The sequence below is a fragment of the Salvelinus alpinus genome, chromosome 11, assembly GCF_045679555.1.
Source record: "Salvelinus alpinus chromosome 11, SLU_Salpinus.1, whole genome shotgun sequence".
NCBI classification, from domain to species: domain Eukaryota; kingdom Metazoa; phylum Chordata; class Actinopteri; order Salmoniformes; family Salmonidae; genus Salvelinus; species Salvelinus alpinus.
Genome location: NC_092096.1, coordinates 7,192,587 through 7,216,290, shown reverse-complemented (window position 1 = coordinate 7,216,290; position 23,704 = coordinate 7,192,587). Strand labels below are relative to the sequence as shown.

Below are 23,704 nucleotides of genomic sequence, written 5' to 3'. Positions count from 1 at the left end.
TGCTGTCACAGTTACCAGCCCTTTCAAGCTTAACATCCTTATCATTTATCGCCCTCCAGGTTCCCTTGGAGAGTTCATCAATGAGCTTGATGCCCTGATAAGCTCCTTTCCTGAGGACGGCTCACCTCTCACAGTTCTGGGTGACTTTAACCTCCCCACGTCTACCTTTGACTCATTCCTCTCTGCCTCCTTCTTTCCACTCCTCTCCTCTTTTGACCTCACCCTCTCACCTTCCCCCCCTACTCACAAGGCAGGCAATACGCTTGACCTCATCTTTACTAGATGCTGTTCTTCCACTAACCTCATTGCAACTCCCCTCCAAGTCTCCGACCACTACCTTGTATCCTTTTCCCTCTCGCTCTCATCCATCACTTCCCACACTGCCCCTACTCGGATGGTATCGCGCCGTCCCAACCTTCGCTCTCTCTCCCCCGCTACTCTCTCCTCTTCCATCCTATCATCTCTTCCCTCTGCTCAAACCTTCTCCAACCTATCTCCTGATTCTGCCTCCTCAACCCTCCTCTCCTCCCTTTCTGCATCCTTTGACTCTCTATGTCCCCTATCCTCCAGGCCGGCTCGGTCCTCCCCTCCTGCTCCGTGGCTCGACGACTCATTGCGAGCTCACAGAACAGGGCTCCGGGCAGCCGAGCGGAAATGGAGGAAAACTCGCCTCCCTGCGGACCTGGCATCCTTTCACTCCCTCCTCTCTACATTTTCCTCTTCTGTCTCTGCTGCTAAAGCCACTTTCTACCACTCTAAATTCCAAGCATCTGCCTCTAACCCTAGGAAGCTCTTTGCCACCTTCTCCTCCCTCCTGAATCCTCCTCCCCCTCCTCCCCCCTCCTCCCTCTCTGCAGATGACTTCGTCAACCATTTTGAAAAGAAGGTCGACGACATCCGATCCTCGTTTGCTAAGTCAAACGACACCGCTGGTTCTGCTCACACTGCCCTACCCTGTGCTCTGACCTCTTTCTCCCCTCTCTCTCCAGATGAAATCTCGCGTCTTGTGACGGCCGGCCGCCCAACAACCTGCCCGCTTGACCCTATCCCCTCCTCTCTTCTCCAGACCATTTCCGGAGACCTTCTCCCTTACCTCACCTCGCTCATCAACTCATCCTTGACCGCTGGCTACGTCCCTTCCGTCTTCAAGAGAGCGAGAGTTGCACCCCTGCTGAAAAAACCTACACTCGATCCCTCCGATGTCAACAACTACAGACCAGTATCCCTTCTTTCTTTTCTCTCCAAAACTCTCGAACGTGCCGTCCTTGGCCAGCTCTCCCGCTATCTCTCTCAGAATGACCTTCTTGATCCAAATCAGTCAGGTTTCAAGACTAGTCATTCAACTGAGACTGCTCTTCTCTGTATCACGGAGGCGCTCCGCACTGCTAAAGCTAACTCTCTCTCCTCTGCTCTCATCCTCCTAGACCTATCGGCTGCCTTCGATACTGTGAACCATCAGATCCTCCTCTCCACCCTCTCCGAGTTGGGCATCTCTGGCGCGGCCCACGCTTGGATTGCGTCCTACCTGACAGGTCGCTCCTACCAGGTGGCGTGGCGAGAATCTGTCTCCTCACCACGTGCTCTCACCACTGGTGTCCCCCAGGGCTCTGTTCTAGGCCCTCTCCTATTCTCGCTATACACCAAGTCACTTGGCTCTGTCATAACCTCACATGGTCTCTCCTATCATTGCTATGCAGACGACACACAATTAATCTTCTCCTTTCCCCCTTCTGATGACCAGGTGGCGAATCGCATCTCTGCATGTCTGGCAGACATATCAGTGTGGATGACGGACCACCACCTCAAGCTGAACCTCGGCAAGACGGAGCTGCTCTTCCTCCCGGGGAAGGACTGCCCGTTCCATGATCTCGCCATCACGGTTGACAACTCCATTGTGTCCTCCTCCCAGAGCGCTAAGAACCTTGGCGTGATCCTGGACAACACCCTGTCGTTCTCAACTAACATCAAGGCGGTGGCCCGTTCCTGTAGGTTCATGCTCTACAACATCCGCAGAGTACGACCCTGCCTCACACAGGAAGCGGCGCAGGTCCTAATCCAGGCACTTGTCATCTCCCGTCTGGATTACTGCAACTCGCTGTTGGCTGGGCTCCCTGCCTGTGCCATTAAACCCCTACAACTCATCCAGAACGCCGCAGCCCGTCTGGTGTTCAACCTTCCCAAGTTCTCTCACGTCACCCCGCTCCTCCGCTCTCTCCACTGGCTTCCAGTTGAAGCTCGCATCCGCTACAAGACCATGGTGCTTGCCTACGGAGCTGTGAGGGGAACGGCACCTCAGTACCTTCAGGCTCTGATCAGGCCCTACACCCAAACAAGGGCACTGCGTTCATCCACCTCTGGCCTGCTCGCCTCCCTACCACTGAGGAAGTACAGTTCCCGCTCAGCCCAGTCAAAACTGTTCGCTGCTCTGGCACCCCAATGGTGGAACAAACTCCCTCACGACGCCAGGACAGCGGAGTCAATCACCACCTTCCGGAGACACCTGAAACCCCACCTCTTCAAGGAATACCTAGGATAGGATAAAGTAATCCTTCTGACCCCCCCCCCCCCCTTAAAAGATTTAGATGCACTATTGTAAAGTGGCTGTTCCACTGGATGTCATAAGGTGAATGCACCAATTTGTAAGTCGCTCTGGATAAGAGCGTCTGCTAAATGACTTAAATGTAAATGTAAATGTAACATACTGCCCTGTTTAATACACTGTAGTAACTCAGTAATAATATAACATACTGCCATGTTTACTACACTGTAGTAACAATATAACATACTGCCATGTTTAATACACTGTAGTAACAATATAACATACTGCCATGTTGTTTAATACACTGTAGTAACTCAGTAATAATATAACATACTGCCATGTTTAATACACTGTAGTAACAATATAACATACTGCCATGTTGTTTAATACACTGTAGTAACTAATATAACATACTGCCCTGTTTACTACACTGTACTAACTCAGTAATAATATAACATACTGCCATGTTTAATACACTGTAGTAACTCAGTAATAATATAACATACTGCCCTGTTTAATACACTGTAGTAACTCAGTAATAATATAACATACTGCCATGTTGTTTAATACACTGTAGTAATAATATAACATACTGCCCTGTTTAATACACTGTAGTAACTCAGTAAAAATATAACATACTGCCTTGTTTAATACACTGTAGTAACTCAGTAATAATATAACATACTGCCTTGTTTAATACACTAGTAACTCAGTAATAATATAACATACTGCCCTGTTTAATACACTGTAGTAATAATATAACATACTGCCATGTTTACTACACTGTAGTAACAATATAACATACTGCCATGTTTACTACACTGTAGTAACTCAGTAATAATATAACATACTGCCATGTTTAACATACTGCCATGTTTAATACACTGTAGTAACTCAGTAACAATATAACATACTGCCATGTTTAATACACTGTAGTAACTCAGTAACAATATAACATACTGCCATGTTGTTTAATACACCGTAGTAACAATATAACATACTGCCCTGTTTAATACACTGTAGTAACTCAGTAATAATATAACATACTGCCATGTTGTTTAATACACTGTAGTAACAATATAACATACTGCCATGTTGTTTAATACACTGTAGTAACTCAGTAATAATATAACATACTGCCATGTTTACTACACTGTAGTAACAATATAATACTGCCATGTTTAATACACTGTAGTAACAATATAACATACTGCCATGTTGTTTAATACACTGTAGTAACTCAGTAATAATATAACATACTGCCATGTTTACTACACTGTAGTAACAATATAACATACTGCCATGTTTACTACACTGTAGTAACAATATAATACTGCCATGTTTAATACACTGTAGTAACAATATAACATACTGCCATGTTGTTTACTACACTGTACTAACTCAGTAATAATATAACATACTGCCCTGTTTAATACACTGTAGTAACTCAGTAATAATATAACATACTGCCATGTTGTTTAATACACTGTAGTAATAATATAACATACTGCCCTGTTTACTACACTGTACTAACTCAGTAATAATATAACATACTGCCCTGTTTAATACACTGTACTAACTCAGTAATAATATAACATACTGCCATGTTGTTTAATACACTGTAGTAACTCAGTAATAATATAACATACTGCCTTGTTTAATACACTGTAGTAACTCAGTAATAATATAACATACTGCCTTGTTTAATACACTAGTAACTCAGTAATAATATAACATACTGCCCTGTTTAATACACTGTAGTAATAATATAACATACTGCCATGTTTACTACACTGTAGTAACAATATAACATACTGCCCTGTTTACTACACTGTACTAACTCAGTAATAATATAACATACTGCCCTGTTTAATACACTGTACTAACTCAGTAATAATATAACATACTGCCATGTTGTTTAATACACTGTAGTAACTCAGTAATAATATAACATACTGCCCTGTTTAATACACTGTAGTAACTCAGTAATAATATAACATACTGCCTTGTTTAATACACTGTAATAATATAACATACTGCCATGTTTAACATACTGCCATGTTTAATACACTGTAATAACTCAGTAATAATATAACATACTGCCCTGTTTAATACACTGTAGTAACTCAGTAATAATATAACATACTGCCCTGTTTAATACACTGTAGTAACTCAGTAATAATATAACATACTGCCTTGTTTAATACACTGTAGTAACTCAGTAATAATATAACATACTGCCCTGTTTAATACACTGTAGTAACTCAGTAATAATATAACATACTGCCATGTTGTTTAATACACTGTAGTAACTCAGTAATAACGGCTAGCGCCCCGGCCCTGAGTGTCCATGCTGTGTATAATAACCTTCTTGTGTTTGAGTGTAATAAAGATTAAGAACACCTTCCTAACATTGAGTTGCACCCCCCTTTGTCCTCAGAACAGCCTCGTCGGGTCATGGACTCTACAAGGTGTCGAAAGCGCTCCACAGGGATGCTGGCCCATGTTGACTCCAATGCTTCCCACATTTGTGTCAAGTTGGCTGGATGTCCTTTGGGTGGTGGACCATTCTTGAAACACACAGGAAACTGTTGAGCGTTTAAAACCCAGCAGCGTTGCAATTCTTGACACAAACCGGTGCGCCTGGCACCTACTACCACACCCCGTTCAAAGGCACTTAAATATTTTGGTCTTCCCCATTCACCATCTGAATGACACACAGACACAATCCATGTCTCAATTGTCTCAAGGCTTAAAAATCCTTCTTAAACTGTCTCCTCCCCTTCATCTACAACTGATTAAAGTGGACATGAATAAGGGATCATAGCTTTCACCTGGATTCACCTGGTCAGTCTGTCCTGGAAAGAGCAGATGTCCTTCATGTTTTATATACATGTGTCCATGCACGTTTTTTGTGTGTCATGACCCTCTCATGCGTGCATGTTTGTATTATACATACCTCTCGTATGTGTGTGTGTGTATGTGTGTATTATACTAACCCTCTCATGTGTGTGTGTGTGTGTGTGTGTGTCTAACCTTCTTATGTGTGTGTGCGCGTGCCTATTTGTCTACTCTACTCACCCTCTCGTGTAGGGGTGAGTCCAGGTCCTCCTCTGTGCCGCAGGGGGACGTGTCTCCGGTCGGGACCCGGCTCACCGCCATCTCAGCGTGACCTTTGCCCTGCGGCCCCTTCATCCTGACAAACTCCATGTTGTTGTACTTATAGAAGCCGAACGACATGCGCTGAGCCATCTTAGCCGCCACACTCACCTACAAAACAAAGACAACAGAAAGACTTTAGATGGATCGTTTTGAATCTGGTCTTTAACCATCAACTATGTGTCCTGTGTTTTGTTCTGTTAGTAATGTCTTGTCCACAAACTACAAAGTCCTGTGTTTTGTTCTGTTAGTAATGTCTTGTCCACAAACTACAAAGTCCTGTGTTTTGTTCTGTTAGTAATGTCTTGTCCACAAACTACAATGTCCTGTGTTTTGTTCTGTTAGTAATGTCTTGTCCACAAACTACAAAGTCCTGTGTTTTGTTCTGTTAGTAATGTCTGTAAACTACATTTCATATCCAGTTTCCTTCTTTCCAAGGTCTGCCGTCTTCATGTAATTAAAGCAGTAAAGTTTCTCACAGCTTGAGGCTGATTTCACAGAAAACAGAGTATTCAGGAAAGTATTCAGACCCCTTCACTTTTTGTTACATTACAGCCTTGTTCTAAAATGTATTAAATAACAAAAAATCCTCAATCAAAATAAATTTCAACAAATACCTTTTTTACATAAGTATTCAGACCCTTTGCTATGAGACTAGAAATTGAGCTCAGGTGTGTCCTGTTTCCATTGATCATCCTTGAGATGTTTCTACAACTTGATTGGAGTCCACCGGTGGGAAATTCAACTGATTTGGACATGATTTAGAAAGGCACACACCTGTCTATATAAAGGTCCCACAGTTGACAGTGCACGTCAGAGCAAAAACCAAGCCATGAGGTTGAAGAAATTGTCCATAGAGCTCCGAGACAGGATTGTGTCGAGGCACAGATCTGGGGAAGGGAACCAAAACATTTCCGCAACATTGAAAGTCCCCAAGAACACAGTGGCCTCCATCGTTCTTCAATGGAAGAAGTTTGGAACCACCAAGACTCGTCCTAGAGCTGGCCGCCCGGCCAAACTGACCAATCTGTGGAGAAGGGCCTTGGTCAGGGCACCCTCTGACAGTGCTCCAGAGTTCCTCTGTGGAGATGGGAGAACCTTCCAGAAGGACAACTATCTCTGCAGCACTCCACCAATCAGGCCTTTATGGTAGAGTAGCCAGACGGAAGCCACTCCTCAGTAAAAGGCACATGGCAACCCGCTTGGAGTTTGCCAAAAGGCACCTAAAGGACTCTGACAATGAGAAACAAGATTCTTTGGACTCTTTGGCCTGAATGCCAAATGTCACGTCTGGAGGGGAAACCTGGCACCATCCCTACGGTGAAGCATGGTGGGGGGATGTTTTTCAGCGGCAGGGACTGGGAGACTAGTCAGGATCGAGGGAAAGATGAGCGGAGCAAAGTACAGAGAGATCCTTGATGAAAACCTGCTCCAGAGTGCTCAAGACCTCAGACTGGGGCGAAGGTTCACCTTCCAACAGGACAACAACCCTAAGCACACAGCCAAGACAACGCAGGAGTGGCATTGTCTCTGAATGTCCTTGAGTGGCCCAGCCAGAGCCCGGACTTGAACCCGATCGAACATCTCTGGAGAGACCTGAAAATAGCTGTGCAGCGACGCTCCCCATCCAACCTGACAGAGCTTGAGAGGATCTGCAGAGAAGAATGGGAGAATACAGGTGTGCCAAGCCTGTAGCATCACACCCAAGAAGACTTGAATCTGTAATCGCTGACAAAGGTGTTTTTACAAAGTACTGAGTAAAGGGTCTGAATACTTATGTAAATTTGATATCAGTTTTTTTATTATTGACACATTTGCAAAAACTTATAAAAACCTGTTTTTCCTTTGTCATTGTGGTATTGTGTGTAGATTGATGATATTTAAAAACATTTTCGAATAATGCTGTGAAAAAGTTTGCAAATTTTCAAAATACACTGAATCCCAGATAGATATCTATAGAGTAGAGAGACTTACTCTGTCGTAAACCTTCTCCAGAGAGGAATCCCAGATAGATATCTATAGAGTAGAGAGACTTACTCTGTTGTCGTAAACCTTCTCCAGAGAGGAATCCCAGATAGATATCTATAGAGTAGAGAGACTTACTCTGTTGTCGTAAACCTTCTCCAGAGAGGAATCCCAGATAGATATCTATAGACTAGAGAGACTTACTCTGTTGTCGTAAACCTTCTCCAGAGAGGAATCCCAGATAGATATCTATAGACTAGAGAGACTTACTCTGTTGTCGTAAACCTTCTCCAGAGAGGAATCCCAGATAGATATCTATAGACTAGAGAGACTTACTCTGTTGTCGTAAACCTTCTCCAGAGAGGAATCCCAGATAGATATCTATAGAGTAGAGAGACTTACTCTGTTGTCGTAAACCTTCTCCAGAGAGGAATCCCAGATAGATATATATAGACTAGAGAGACTTACTCTGTTGTCGTAAACCTTCTCCAGAGAGGAATCCCAGATAGATATCTATAGACTAGAGAGACTTACTCTGTTGTCGTAAACCTTCTCCAGAGAGGAATCCCAGATAGATATCTATAGAGTAGAGAGACTTACTCTGTTGTCGTAAACCTTCTCCAGAGAGGAATCCCAGATAGATATATATAGACTAGAGAGACTTACTCTGTTGTCGTAAACCTTCTCCAGAGAGGAATCCCAGATAGATATCTATAGACTAGAGAGACTTACTCTGTTGTCGTAAACCTTCTCCAGAGAGGAATCCCAGATAGATATCTATAGAGTAGAGAGACTTACTCTGTTGTCGTAAACCTTCTCCAGAGAGGAATCCCAGATAGATATATATAGACTAGAGAGACTTACTCTGTTGTCGTAAACCTTCTCCAGAGAGGAATCCCAGATAGATATCTATAGACTAGAGAGACTTACTCTGTTGTCGTAAACCTTCTCCAGAGAGGAATCCCAGATAGATATCTATAGAGTAGAGACTTACTCTGTTGTCGTAAACCTTCTCCAGAGAGGAATCCCAGATATCTATAGAGTAGAGAGACTTACTCTGTTGTCGTAAACCTTCTCCAGAGAGGAATCCCAGATAGATATCTATAGAGTAGAGAGACTTACTCTGTTGTCGTAAACCTTCTCCAGAGAGGAATCCCAGATAGATATCTATAGAGTAGAGTGACTTACTCTGTTGTCGTAAACCTTCTCCAGAGAGGAATCCCAGATAGATATCTATAGACTAGAGAGACTTACTCTGTTGTCGTAAACCTTCTCCAGAGAGGAATCCCAGATAGATATCTATAGAGTAGAGAGACTTACTCTGTTGTCGTAAACCTTGTTCAGAGAGGAATTCTAGATATATATAGAGTAGAGAGACTTACTCTGTTGTCGTAAACCTTCTTCAGAGAGGAATTCTAGATATATATAGAGTAGAGAGACTTACTCTGTTGTCGTAAACCTTCTCCAGAGAGGAATCCCAGATAGATATCTATAGAGTAGAGAGACTTACTCTGTTGTCGTAAACCTTCTCCAGAGAGGAATCCCAGATAGATATCTATAGAGTAGAGTGACTTACTCTGTTGTCGTAAACCTTCTCCAGAGAGGAATCCCAGATAGATATCTATAGACTAGAGAGACTTACTCTGTTGTCGTAAACCTTCTCCAGAGAGGAATCCCAGATAGATATCTATAGAGTAGAGAGACTTACTCTGTTGTCGTAAACCTTGTTCAGAGAGGAATTCTAGATATATATAGAGTAGAGAGACTTACTCTGTTGTCGTAAACCTTCTCCAGAGAGGAATCCCAGATAGATATCTATAGAGTAGAGAGACTTACTCTGTTGTCGTAAACCTTCTCCAGAGAGGAATCCCAGATAGATATCTATAGAGTAGAGAGACTTACTCTGTTGTCGTAAACCTTCTTCAGAGAGGAATCCCAGATAGATATCTATAGAGTAGAGAGACTTACTCTGTTGTCGTAAACCTTCTCCAGAGAGGAATCCCAGATAGATATCTATAGAGTAGACAGACTTACTCTGTTGTCGTAAACCTTCTTCAGAGAGGAATCCCAGATAGATATCTATAGAGTAGAGAGACTTACTCTGTTGTCGTAAACCTTCTCCAGAGAGGAATCCCAGATAGATATCTATAGAGTAGAGAGGCTTACTCTGTTGTCGTAAACCTTCTCCAGAGAGGAATCCCAGATAGATATCTATAGAGTAGAGAGACTTACTCTGTTGTCGTAAACCTTCTTCAGAGAGGAATCCCAGATAGATATCTATAGAGTAGACAGACTTACTCTGTTGTCGTAAACCTTCTTCAGAGAGGAATCCCAGATAGATATCTATAGACTAGAGAGACTTACTCTGTTGTCGTAAACCTTCTCCAGAGAGGAATCCCAGATAGATATATATAGAGTAGAGAGACTTACTCTGTTGTCGTAAACCTTCTCCAGAGAGGAATCCTAGATATCTATAGAGTAGAGAGACTTACTCTGTTGTCGTAAACCTTCTTCAGAGAGGAATCCTAGATATATATAGAGTAGAGAGACTTACTCTGTTGTCGTAAACCTTCTTCAGAGCTTCGTAGCGGATGGAACCTTGGAAGACGACTCCTTGGAAGGTGTTGCTCTTATCACTGGCTACCAACTCCACACACATCATCTCCCCCTCTCCTACCGTCATGTCACAGAACACCTACACACAGAGAGACACAGAGAGAGAGAGACATACAGAGAGACAGAGACACAGAGAGAGAGAGACAGAGACAGAGAGAGACAGAGAGAGAGACAGAGACAGAGACAGAGGTAGAGACAGAGGTAGAGACAGAGGTAGAGACAGAGGTAGAGACAGAGGTAGAGACAGAGGTAGAGACAGAGGTAGAGACAGAGGTAGAGACAGAGGTAGAGACAGAGGTAGAGACAGAGGTAGAGACAGAGGTAGAGACAGAGGTAGAGACAGAGGTAGAGACAGAGGTAGAGACAGAGGTAGAGAGAGAGAGAGAGACGCACACGTTAGAACAGTGATTCTCAACTGGTGGGTCGCGCCCCAAATTTGGGTCTCGGGAGGTTCTGAATGGGTCACGGGTATCTCTAATGAACTTATCCTCTGCAGCAGAGGTAACTCTGGGTCTTCCTTTCCTGTGGCGGTCCTCATTAGAGCCAGTTTCACATCATAGCGCTTCATGTTTTATGCGACTGCACTTGAAGAAACGTTCAAAGTTCTTGAAATGTTCCGTATTGACTGACCTTCATGTCTTAAAGTAATGGACTGTCGTTTCTCTTTGCATATTTGAGCTGTTCTTGCCATAATATGGACTTGGTCTTTTATCAAATAGGGCTATCTTCTGTATACCAACGCTACCTTGTCACATCACTACTGATTGGCTCAAACGCATTAAGAAGGAAAGAAATTCCACAATTTAACAAGGTACACCTGTTAATTGAAATGCATTCCTGGTGACTACCTCATGAAACTTAGGGCTCCCGAGTGGCGCAGCGGTCTAAGAGGCGTCACTACAGTCCCTGGTTCGAATCCAGGCTGTATCACATCCGGCCGTGATTGGGTGTCCCATAGGGCGGCGCACAATTGGCCCAGCGTCGTCTGGGTTTGGCCGGGGGAGGCCGTCATTGTAAATAAGAATTTATTCTTAACTGACTTGCCTAGTTAAATAAAAGTTAAATAAAAATAAATTGAAAAAGCTGGTTGAGAGAACGCCAGTAGTGGGCAAAGCTGTCATCACGGCAGTGGTTGTCACGGTTACCTCCTCAAAGCTGTCATCAAGGCAAAGGGTGGCTACTTGAAGAATCTCAAATATAAATATATTTGGATAACTCCTGCTGACTAACTCTTGCTGCACTCTCGACAACTACTGTGATTATTATTATTTGACCATGCTGGTCATTTATGAACATCTTGGCCATGTTCTGTTATAATCTCCACCCGGCACAGCCAGAAGAGGACTGGCCACCCCTCATAGCCTGGTTCCTCTCTAGGTTTCTTCCCAGGTTTTTATCTTTCTATGGAGTTTTTCCTAGCCACCGTGCTTCTACACCTGCATTGCTTGCTGTTTGGGGTTTTAGGCTGGGTTTCTGTACAGCACTTTGAGACATCAGCTGATGTACGAAGGGCTTTATAAATACATTTGATAACACTTTTTTTGGTTACCACATGATTCCATATGTGTTATTTCATAGTTTTGATGTCTTCACTATTATTCTACAATGTAGAAAATAGTAATAATAAAGAAAAACCCTGGAATGAGGAGGTGTGTTCAAACTTTCGACTGGAACGGAATATATTTTTAAAAATATTTTAAAATCACAGTATTTTTAGAGTTATCAGCTATTTAGTGGATTTGGTTGGTCGTTGTTGTCTGAAACCAGTGAGCTTAACATTCTTCAAGAATATGGGCAACATTTTACTGTCATATAATTGGTCAATTAAATATCAATATAGCATTAAAAAAATATAGTTTTCTATATTATTTTTCGCGATGCGAATATTGGGTCGTGACAGACAATTTGGTTCAATTTGTTTCCCGAAGCAAAACCAGTTGAGAACCACTGCGTTAGAATACTGAGCGTCTGTTTACAAGTGTGTTTACAAGTGTGTTTACAAGTGTGTTTACAAGTGTGTTTACAAGTGTGTTTGCCGAGTCACGTAGTTTATAGCTGAGAAAGCTGATACCAGGAACTGAAAAGACCGGTTCAACCACTGCTGTTTTATATTTTCACTGTAAAAACGTAGAGAAAAAGTCATCGATTTCCTTCCCAGGAAAAAAATCTATTTGTAACTGACCCCGTCTGCCATGAGGTTAATACACTAGAATCAGTGGACTGCCGTAGTGGCTTTTAAATGGACTGACAGCGTCAGGGGTGTATTCATTAGTTAGATTCCGTTGCAAAATGTCTGGTCTGTTGCAAAACAAAAACGTTTTGCAACGGAAACCGCTTACTCTAACGAACCAACGGAAGCAAACAGAGGAAATGGAATGAAACGGGGGAGGGTCCTACCTGAATTTGTCCAATAGAAACTCTCGTTTTCATTGGAAAACGTTTTCCATTTGGAGTAAATGGTTTTCGGTTTGCAACGGAGACCGACTAATGAATACACCCCAGGAAACAACTTCAACACACAGCCCATCTCCCAGAGGGCCCTACTGGACGCCCCGGCAGTCAATCACAACCTGTCAGGTGCCTGATTGGGCTGGGGAGGAGGGGATTGAGGGCGGTTGTCACGGTTACCTCCTCAAAGTTGTCAATCATGAAGAAGATGTTGGGGTAGCTCATCTTAGACTCCTCCCCTTTACTGTCCATGGCGTGTTTACTGGGAGACGCATACACTTGCTGTGATGAGAGAGAAAGGGAGAGAGACAGAGAGAGGAAGGGGGAGCGAGAGAGAGAGAGATAAAGGAAGGGAAAGAGAGGGACGAGGAGATATAGATAGAGAAAGGGAGAGGAAGGGGTGAGAGAGAGAGAGAGAGAGAGAGGAAGGGGGAGAGAGGGACGAGGAGAGATAGAGAAAGGGAGAGGAAGGAGAGAGAGAGAGAGAGAGAGGTGACGAGGGGGAGAGAGAAAGGGGGAGAGAAAAAGAGAGAAAGCGAGAGAGTTACTGGGTCAGGTTCTCTGGAGGCCCATCTATCCACAGCTACATTAGTAAATCCGATGGGCTGTAGTCTGAAGAGTCCTGTCTCTTACCTGAGACCTTACCTGAGTCCTGTCTCTTACCTGAGACTTCTTCCTGTGGATGTGGATGTCTCCTGCATCTGAGCGCGTGCAGACGGCACACGTCACCACATAGTCCAGCTGATAGAAAAAAGAGAGGTCATGAATTTGGTTTTATCCAACCATATTCTGAACTAGGGTTTCCTGGCAAATGCCAAGTGGCACAGCGGTCTAAGGTACGGCATCGCAGTGCTAGAGACGATACTACAGACCTGGGTTCATTCCCGGGCTGTGCCACAACCGGCCGCGGCCGGGAGTCCCATAGGACGGCGCACAATTAGCCCAGCGTTGTCCGAGTTAGGGTAGGGTTCTGCCGGCGAGGCCCTTACTTGGCTCATCGCTCTCTAGCGACTCCCTGTGGCGGGCCGGGCGCCTGCAGGCTGACTTCGGTTGTCCAGTTGAACAGTGTTTCCTCCGACACATTGGTGCAGCTGGTTTCCCGGGTTACGCAGTTTGGCGGGTGTTGAGGAGCGCGGTTTGGCGGGTGTTGAGGAGCGCGGTTTGGCGGGTGTTGAGGAGCGCGGTTTGGCGGGTGTTGAGGAGCGTGGTTTGGCGGGTGTTGAGGAGCGCGGTTTGGCGGGTGTTGAGGAGCGCGGTTTGGCGGGTCATGTTTCAGAGAACGCATGACTCCACCTTCGCCTCCCGAGCCGGTTGGGGAGCTGCAACAATGAGACAAGATCGAAATTGGGGAGAAAAATGTCATCATTTTATAATAATGATGGGTGGGTGACAATATTAGGCTATCACTATCAATGACGTGCCATCCCGTGTGAATGACGTGTTATCCCGTGTGAATGACGTGTTATACCGTGTGAATGACGTGTTATCCCGTGTGAATGACGTGTTATCCTGTGTGAATGCATTGCTGCACTTATATGGAGAAAAAAGCCGAATAGTTTATCAACATTTTAAGAGGAACGTTCTGATCTGTTAAAATCAGCCTCATTGCTTTAAAAAAAAAAAAAAATTGTTGATGCTAGTGGTCATTTGGGATCTATTATATTCCACAACTGTCCCAGACTAATGTTTGGATTATTTATTTCTTACACAGAATAGGTCAACTTTTGTACGATGACGGCAGATAGTAGATTGACATAGGCTAGTGCTTTTGCTGTTCGTTAGGCCGACTCATCTTATTGGCGGATGAAAAGGTTAAAAGTAAATGTGGACAGTTCTTCCAACATCTTCAATATCAGGAAGCGCTCAGCTGCATCCCTGATGCGGCTGTCTTCACTTGTAGCCTGTGAGAAGGACCCGATCACGTGACGGGCAATGGCCAATAAAAATGTAGATATCTGAGACAGCCTGTTCAGGGTCAGGCCTGGTTAGTACTGGGACGGGAGACAGACCGTTCAGGGTCGGGCCTGGTTAGTACTGGGACGGGGGTCCGGTTAGTACTGGGACGGGGGACAGCCCGTTCAGGGTCGGGCCTGGTTAGTACTGGGACGGGAGACAGACCGTTCAGGGTCGGGCCTGGTTAGTACTGGGACGGGGGACAGCCCGTTCAGGGTCGGGCCTGGTTAGTACTGGGACGGGAGACAGACCGTTCAGGGTCGGGCCTGGTTAGTACTGGGACGGGGGTCCGGTTAGTACTGGGACGGGGGACAGCCCGTTCAGGGTCGGGCCCGGTTAGTACTGGGACGGGAGACAGCCCGTTCAGGGTCGGGCCTGGTTAGTACTGGGACGGGAGACAGCCCGTTCAGGGTCGGGCCTGGTTAGTACTGGGACGGGAGACAGCCCGTTCAGGGTCGGGCCTGGTTAGTACTGGGACGGGGGACAGCCCGTTCAGGGTCGGGCCTGGTTAGTACTGGGACGGGGGACAGCCCGTTCAGGGTCGGGCCTGGTTAGTACTGGGACGGGGGACAGCCCGTTCAGGGTCGGGCCTGGTTAGTACTGGGACGGGGGACAGCCCGTTCAGGGTCGGGCCTGGTTAGTACTGGGACGGGGGACAGCCCGTTCAGGGTCGGGCCTGGTTAGTACTGGGACGGGAGACAGCCTGGGAATGTGCTTGTTGCCATACCAACCTTCATTAGGATCAGATTCAGGTAAACACTCTCCTCCCAGTCGATGTCAGGTTCTCCTAAACCAGGAAGCCTCTTAGAGTCTCTCCTGTACACCTCCACATCTACCTGGAATACACAGACACATTATATAACCCTATTCCACCTGGAATACACAGACACATTATAGAATCATATTCCACCTCCACCTGGAATACACAGACACATTATAGAATCATATTCCACCTCCACCTGGAATACACAGACACATTATAGAATCATATTCCACCTCCACCTGGAATACACAGACACATTATAGAATCATATTCCACCTCCACCTGGAATATACAGACACATTATAGAATCATATTCCACCTGGAATACACAGACACATTATAGAATCATATTCCACCTCCACCTGGAATATACAGACACATTATAGAATCATATTCCACCTCCACCTGGAATACACAGACACATTATAGAATCATATTCCACCTCCACCTGGAATATACAGACACATTATAGAATCATATTCCACCTGGAATACACAGACACATTATAGAATCATATTCCACCTCCACCTGGAATATACAGACACATTATAGAATCATATTCCACCTCCACCTGGAATATACAGACACATTATAGAATCATATTCCACCTCCACCTGGAATATACAGACACATTTTAGAATCATATTCCACCTGGAATACACAGACACATTATAGAATCATATTCCACCTCCACCTGGAATATACAGACACATTATAGAATCATATTCCACCTGGAATACACAGACACATTATAGAATCATATTCCACCTCCACCTGGAATATACAGACACATTATAGAATCATATTCCACCTCCACCTGGAATATACAGACACATTATAGAATCATATTCCACCTCCACCTGGAATACACAGACACATTTTAGAATCATATTCCACCTGGAATACACAGACACATTATAGAATCATATTCCACCTCCACCTGGAATATACAGACACATTATAGAATCATATTCCACCTCCACCTGGAATATACAGACACATTATAGAATCATATTCCACCTCCACCTGGAATATACAGACACATTTTAGAATCATATTCCACCTGGAATATACAGACACATTTTAGAATCATATTCCACCTGGAATACACAGACACATTATAGAATCATATTCCACCTCTACCTGGAATATACAGACACATTATAGAATCATATTCCACATCTACCTGGAATATACAGACACATTATAGAATCATATTCCACCTCTACCTGGAATATACAGACACATTATAGAATCATATTCCACATCTACCTGGAATATACAGACACATTATAGAATCATATTCCACATCTACCTGGAATATACAGACACATTATAGAATCATATTCCACATCTACCTGGAATATACAGACACATTATAGAATCATATTCCACATCTACCTGGAATATACAGACACATTATAGAATCATATTCCACATCTACCTGGAATATACAGACACATTATAGAATCATATTCCACATCTACCTGGAATATACAGACACATTATAGAATCATATTCCACCTCTACCTGGAATACACAGACACATTATAGAATTATATTCCACCTGGAATATACAGACACATTATAGAATCATATTCCACATCTACCTGGAATATACAGACACATTATAGAATCATATTCCACATCTACCTGGAATACACAGACACATTATAGAATCATATTCCACCTGGAATATACAGATACATTATAGAATCATATTCCACCTGGAATATACAGACACATTATAGAATCATATTCCACCTGGAATATACAGACACATTATAGAATCATATTCCACATCTACCTGGAATATACAGACACATTATAGAATCATATTCCACCTCTACCTGGAATATACAGACACATTATAGAATCATATTCCACCTGGAATATACAGACACATTATAGAATCATATTCCACCTGGAATATACAGACACATTATAGAATCATATTCCACCTGGAATATACAGACACATTATAGAATCATATTCCACATCTACCTGGAATATACAGACACATTATAGAATCATATTCCACATCTACCTGGAATACACAGACACATTATAGAATCATATTCCACCTGGAATATACAGATACATTATAGAATCATATTCCACCTGGAATATACAGACACATTATAGAATCATATTCCACATCTACCTGGAATATACAGACACATTATAGAATCATATTCCACCTCTACCTGGAATACACAGACACATTATAGAATTATATTCCACCTGGAATATACAGACACATTATAGAATCATATTCCACATCTACCTGGAATATACAGACACATTATAGAATCATATTCCACATCTACCTGGAATATACAGACACATTATAGAATCATATTCCACCTCTACCTGGAATACACAGACACATTATAGAATTATATTCCACCTGGAATATACAGACACATTATAGAATCATATTCCACATCTACCTGGAATATACAGACACATTATAGAATCATATTCCACATCTACCTGGAATATACAGACACATTATAGAATCATATTCCACATCTACCTGGAATATACAGACACATTATAGAATCATATTCCACCTCTACCTGGAATATACAGACACATTATAGAATCATATTCCACCTCTACCTGGAATATACAGACACATTATAGAATCATATTCCACATCTACCTGGAATATACAGACACATTATAGAATCATATTCCACCTCTACCTGGAATACACAGACACATTATAGAATCATATTCCACATCTACCTGGAATATACAGACACATTATAGAATCATATTCCACATCTACCTGGAATACACAGACACATTATAGAATCATATTCCACCTGGAATATACAGATACATTATAGAATCATATTCCACCTGGAATATACAGACACATTATAGAATCATATTCCACCTCTACCTGGAATATACAGACACATTATAGAATCATATTCCACCTCCACCTGGAATATACAGACACATTATAGAATCATATTCCACCTCCACCTGGAATATACAGACACATTTTAGAATCATATTCCACCTGGAATATACAGACACATTTTAGAATCATATTCCACCTGGAATACACAGACACATTATAGAATCATATTCCACCTCTACCTGGAATATACAGACACATTATAGAATCATATTCCACATCTACCTGGAATATACAGACACATTATAGAATCATATTCCACCTCTACCTGGAATATACAGACACATTATAGAATCATATTCCACCTCTACCTGGAATATACAGACACATTATAGAATCATATTCCACATCTACCTGGAATATACAGACACATTATAGAATCATATTCCACCTGGAATATACAGACACATTATAGAATCATATTCCACATCTACCTGGAATATACAGACACATTATAGAATCATATTCCACATCTACCTGGAATACACAGACACATTATAGAATCATATTCCACCTGGAATATACAGATACATTATAGAATCATATTCCACCTGGAATATACAGACACATTATAGAATCATATTCCACATCTACCTGGAATATACAGACACATTATAGAATCATATTCCACCTCTACCTGGAATATACAGACACATTATAGAATCATATTCCACATCTACCTGGAATATACAGACACATTATAGAATCATATTCCACCTGGAATATACAGACACATTATAGAATCATATTTCACCTGGAATATACAGACACATTATAGAATCATATTCCACCTGGAATATACAGACACATTATAGAATCATATTCCACCTGGAATATACAGATACATTATAGAATCATATTCCACCTGGAATATACAGATACATTATAAAATCATATTCCACCTGGAATATACAGATACATTATAGAATCATATTCCACCTGGAATATACAGACACATTATAGAATCATATTCCACCTGGAATATACAGACACATTATAGAATCATATTCCACATCTACCTGGAATATACAGACACATTATAGAATCATATTCCACCTGGAATATACAGACACATTATAGAATCATATTCCACATCTACCTGGAATATACAGATACATTATAGAATCATATTCCACCTGGAATATACAGACACATTATAGAATCATATTCCACCTGGAATATACAGACACATTATAGAATCATATTCCACCTGGAATATACAGACACATTATAGAATCATATTCCACATCTACCTGGAATATACAGACACATTATAGAATCATATTCCACGTCTACCTCGAATATACAGGCACATTATAGAATCATATTCCACATCTACCTGGAATATACAGGCACATTATAGAATCATATTCCACCTCTACCCGGAATATACAGACACATTATAGAATCATATTCCACCTGGAATACACAGACACATTATAGAATCATATTCCACCTGGAATATACAGACACATTATAGAATCATATTCCACATCTACCTGGAATACACAGACACATTATAGAATCATATTCCACCTGGAATATAGACACATTATAGAATCATATTCCACCTGGAATATACAGACACATTATAGAATCATATTCCACCTCCACCTGGAATATACAGACACATTATAGAATCATATTCCACCTGGAATATACAGACACATTATAGAATCATATTCCACCTCCACCTGGAATATACAGACACATTATAGAATCATATTCCACCTGGAATATACAGACACATTATAGAATCATATTCCACCTCCACCTGGAATATAGACACATTATAGAATCATATTCCACCTGGAATATACAGACACATTATAGAATCATATTCCACCTCCACCTGGAATATACAGACACATTATAGAATCATATTCCACCTGGAATATACAGACACATTATAGAATCATATTCCACCTCCACCTGGAATATACAGACACATTATAGAATCATATTCCACCTGGAATATACAGATACATTATAGAATCATATTCCACCTGGAATATACAGACACATTATAGAATCATATTCCACCTGGAATATACAGACACATTATAGAATCATATTCCACATCTACCTGGAATATACAGACACATTATAGAATCATATTCCACCTGGAATATACAGACACATTATAGAATCATATTCCACATCTACCTGGAATATACAGATACATTATAGAATCATATTCCACCTGGAATATACAGACACATTATAGAATCATATTCCACCTCCACCTGGAATATACAGACACATTATAGAATCATATTCCACCTGGAATATACAGACACATTATAGAATCATATTCCACCTCTACCTGGAATACACAGACACATTATATAACCCTATTCCACCTGGAATATACAGACACATTATATAACCCTATTCCACATCTACCTGGAATATACAGACACATTATAGAATCATATTCCACCTCCACCTGGAATATACAGACACATTATAGAATCATATTCCACATCTACCTGGAATACACAGACACATTATAGAATCATATTCCACCTGGAATATACAGACACATTATAGAATCATATTCCACCTGGAATATACAGACACATTATAGAATCATATTCCACCTGGAATATACAGACACATTATAGAATCATATTCCACCTGGAATATACAGACACATTATAGAATCATATTCCACATCTACCTGGAATATACAGACACATTATAGAATCATATTCCACCTCCACCTGGAATATACAGACACATTGTAGAATCATATTCCACATCTACCTGGAATATACAGACACATTATAGAATCATATTCCACCTGGAATATACAGACACATTATAGAATCATATTCCACCTGGAATATACAGACACATTATAGAATTAAATTCCACATCTACCTGGAATATACAGACACATTATATAATCATATTCCACCTGGAATATACAGACACATTATAGAATCATATTCCACCTGGAATATACAGACACATTATAGAATCATATTTCACCTGGAATATACAGACACATTATAGAATCATATTCCACATCTACCTGGAATATACAGACACATTATAGAATCATATTCCACCTGGAATATACAGACACATTATAGAATCATATTCCACCTGGAATATACAGACACATTATATAATCATATTCCACCTCTACCTGGAATATACAGACACATTATATAATCATATTCCACCTCTACCTGGAATATACAGACACATTATAGAATCATATTCCACCTCTACCTGGAATATACAGACACATTATAGAATCATATTCCACCTCTACCTGGAATATACAGACACATTATAGAATCATATTCCACCTCTACCTGGAATATACAGACACATTATATAATCATATTCCACATCTACCTGGAATATACAGACACATTATAGAATCATATTCTACCTGGAATATACAGACACATTATAGAATCATATTCCACATCTACCTGGAATATACAGGCACATTATATAATCATATTCCACCTCTACCTGGAATATACAGGCACATTATAGAATCATATTCCACCTCTACCTGGAATATACAGGCACATTATAGAATCATATTCCACCTGGAATATACAGACACATTATAGAATCATATTCCACATCTACCTGGAATATACAGACACATTATAGAATCATATTCTACCTGGAATATACAGACACATTATAGAATCATATTTCACATCTACCTGGAATATACAGACACATTATAGAATAATATTCCACCTGGAATATACAGACACATTATAGAATCATATTCCACCTGGAATATACAGACACATTATAGAATCATATTCCACCTGGAATATACAGACACATTATAGAATCATATTCCACCTGGAATATACAGACACATTATAGAATCATATTCCACCTCTACCTGGAATATACAGACACATTATAGAATCATATTCCACATCTATCTGGAATATACAGACACATTATAGAATCATATTCTACCTGGAATATACAGACACATTATAGAATCATATTCCACCTGGAATATACAGACACATTATAGAATCATATTCCACCTGGAATATACAGACACATTATAGAATCATATTCCACCTCTACCTGGAATACACAGACACATTATAGAATCATATTCTACCTGGAATATACAGACACATTATAGAATCATATTCTACCTGGAATATACAGACACATTATAGAATCATATTCCACCTGGAATATACAGACACTTTATAGAATCATATTCCACCTCTACCTGGAATATACAGACACATTATAGAATCATATTCCACCTGGAATATACAGACACATTATAGAATCATATTCCACATCTACCTGGAATATACAGACACATTATAGAATCATATTCCACATGGAATATACAGACACATTATAGAATCATATTCCACCTGGAATATACAGACACATTATAGAATCATATTCCACCTCTACCTGGAATATACAGACACATTATAGAATCATATTCCACATCTATCTGGAATATACAGATATACAATTACACTGATTTATTCCACCTGAAATACACAACACTGCCCATCACTAGAGGAACACTGTATTCCAACTCAACACAGCATTAAGGACTTAATACCGCCTTCTGGCCACTAGATACCTCTATCCTTCTCTATGGTGTGTAAGGCCTTAATACCGCCTTCTGGCCACTAGATACCTCTATCATTCTCTATGGTGTGTAAGGACTACCTGACTGAGAACATGCAAGTGGTGCCCCATAAATATTTAATATTCTATAATTATAACTTAATTATAACTGAGTCACTCAATTAGCCATGTCATCTACAATTTGTTTGGGGTAAGTTAGTCTAGCCAGCTATCTAACGAGTCAAGAACAGAAAAGGGGCGGCAGCGTAGCCTAGCGGTTAGAGCGTTGGACTTGATCGAATCCCCGATCTTGACAAGTTAAAAATCTGTCGTTCTGCCCGAGAACAGCCTAAATAAGAACTTGTCTTTTTCGAGACTAACAGCCTTTTTCGAGACTAACGGACTGGGCACCTGACGGGAGGGAAACGGACCGCGATAGGGAACCCTGACGGGAGGGAAACGGACCGCGATAGGGAACCCTGACGGGAGGGAAACGGACCGCGATAGGGAACCCTGACGGGAGGGAAACGGACCGCGATAGGGAACCTGACGGGAGGGAAACGGACCGCGATAGGGAACCTGACGGGAGGGAAACGGACCGCGATAGGGAACCCTAACGGGAGGGAAACGGACCGCGATAGGGAACCCTGACGGGAGGGAAACGGACCGCGATAGGGAACCCTGACGGGAGGGAAACGGACCGCGATAGGGAACCCTGACGGGA

At 41.6% G+C, this 23,704-nt stretch overlaps 1 protein-coding gene across 2 annotated transcripts in view; it reads right to left on the bottom strand.

Annotated features, from left to right (window-relative positions):
- Positions 1-23,704, bottom strand: part of kiaa0930 — a 63,933-nt gene that overhangs the window by 5,209 nt on the left and 35,020 nt on the right. For both annotated transcript variants that reach the window (XM_071331629.1, XM_071331628.1), the window contains exons 3-7: positions 15,412-15,516; positions 13,391-13,468; positions 12,908-13,009; positions 10,218-10,358; positions 5,621-5,809 (exon numbers count right to left, since the gene is read on the bottom strand). In XM_071331629.1, coding sequence (XP_071187730.1) covers positions 5,621-5,809; positions 10,218-10,358; positions 12,908-13,009; positions 13,391-13,468; positions 15,412-15,516 — 615 coding nt within the window. The remainder of the gene's footprint in view (positions 1-5,620; positions 5,810-10,217; positions 10,359-12,907; positions 13,010-13,390; positions 13,469-15,411; positions 15,517-23,704) is intronic.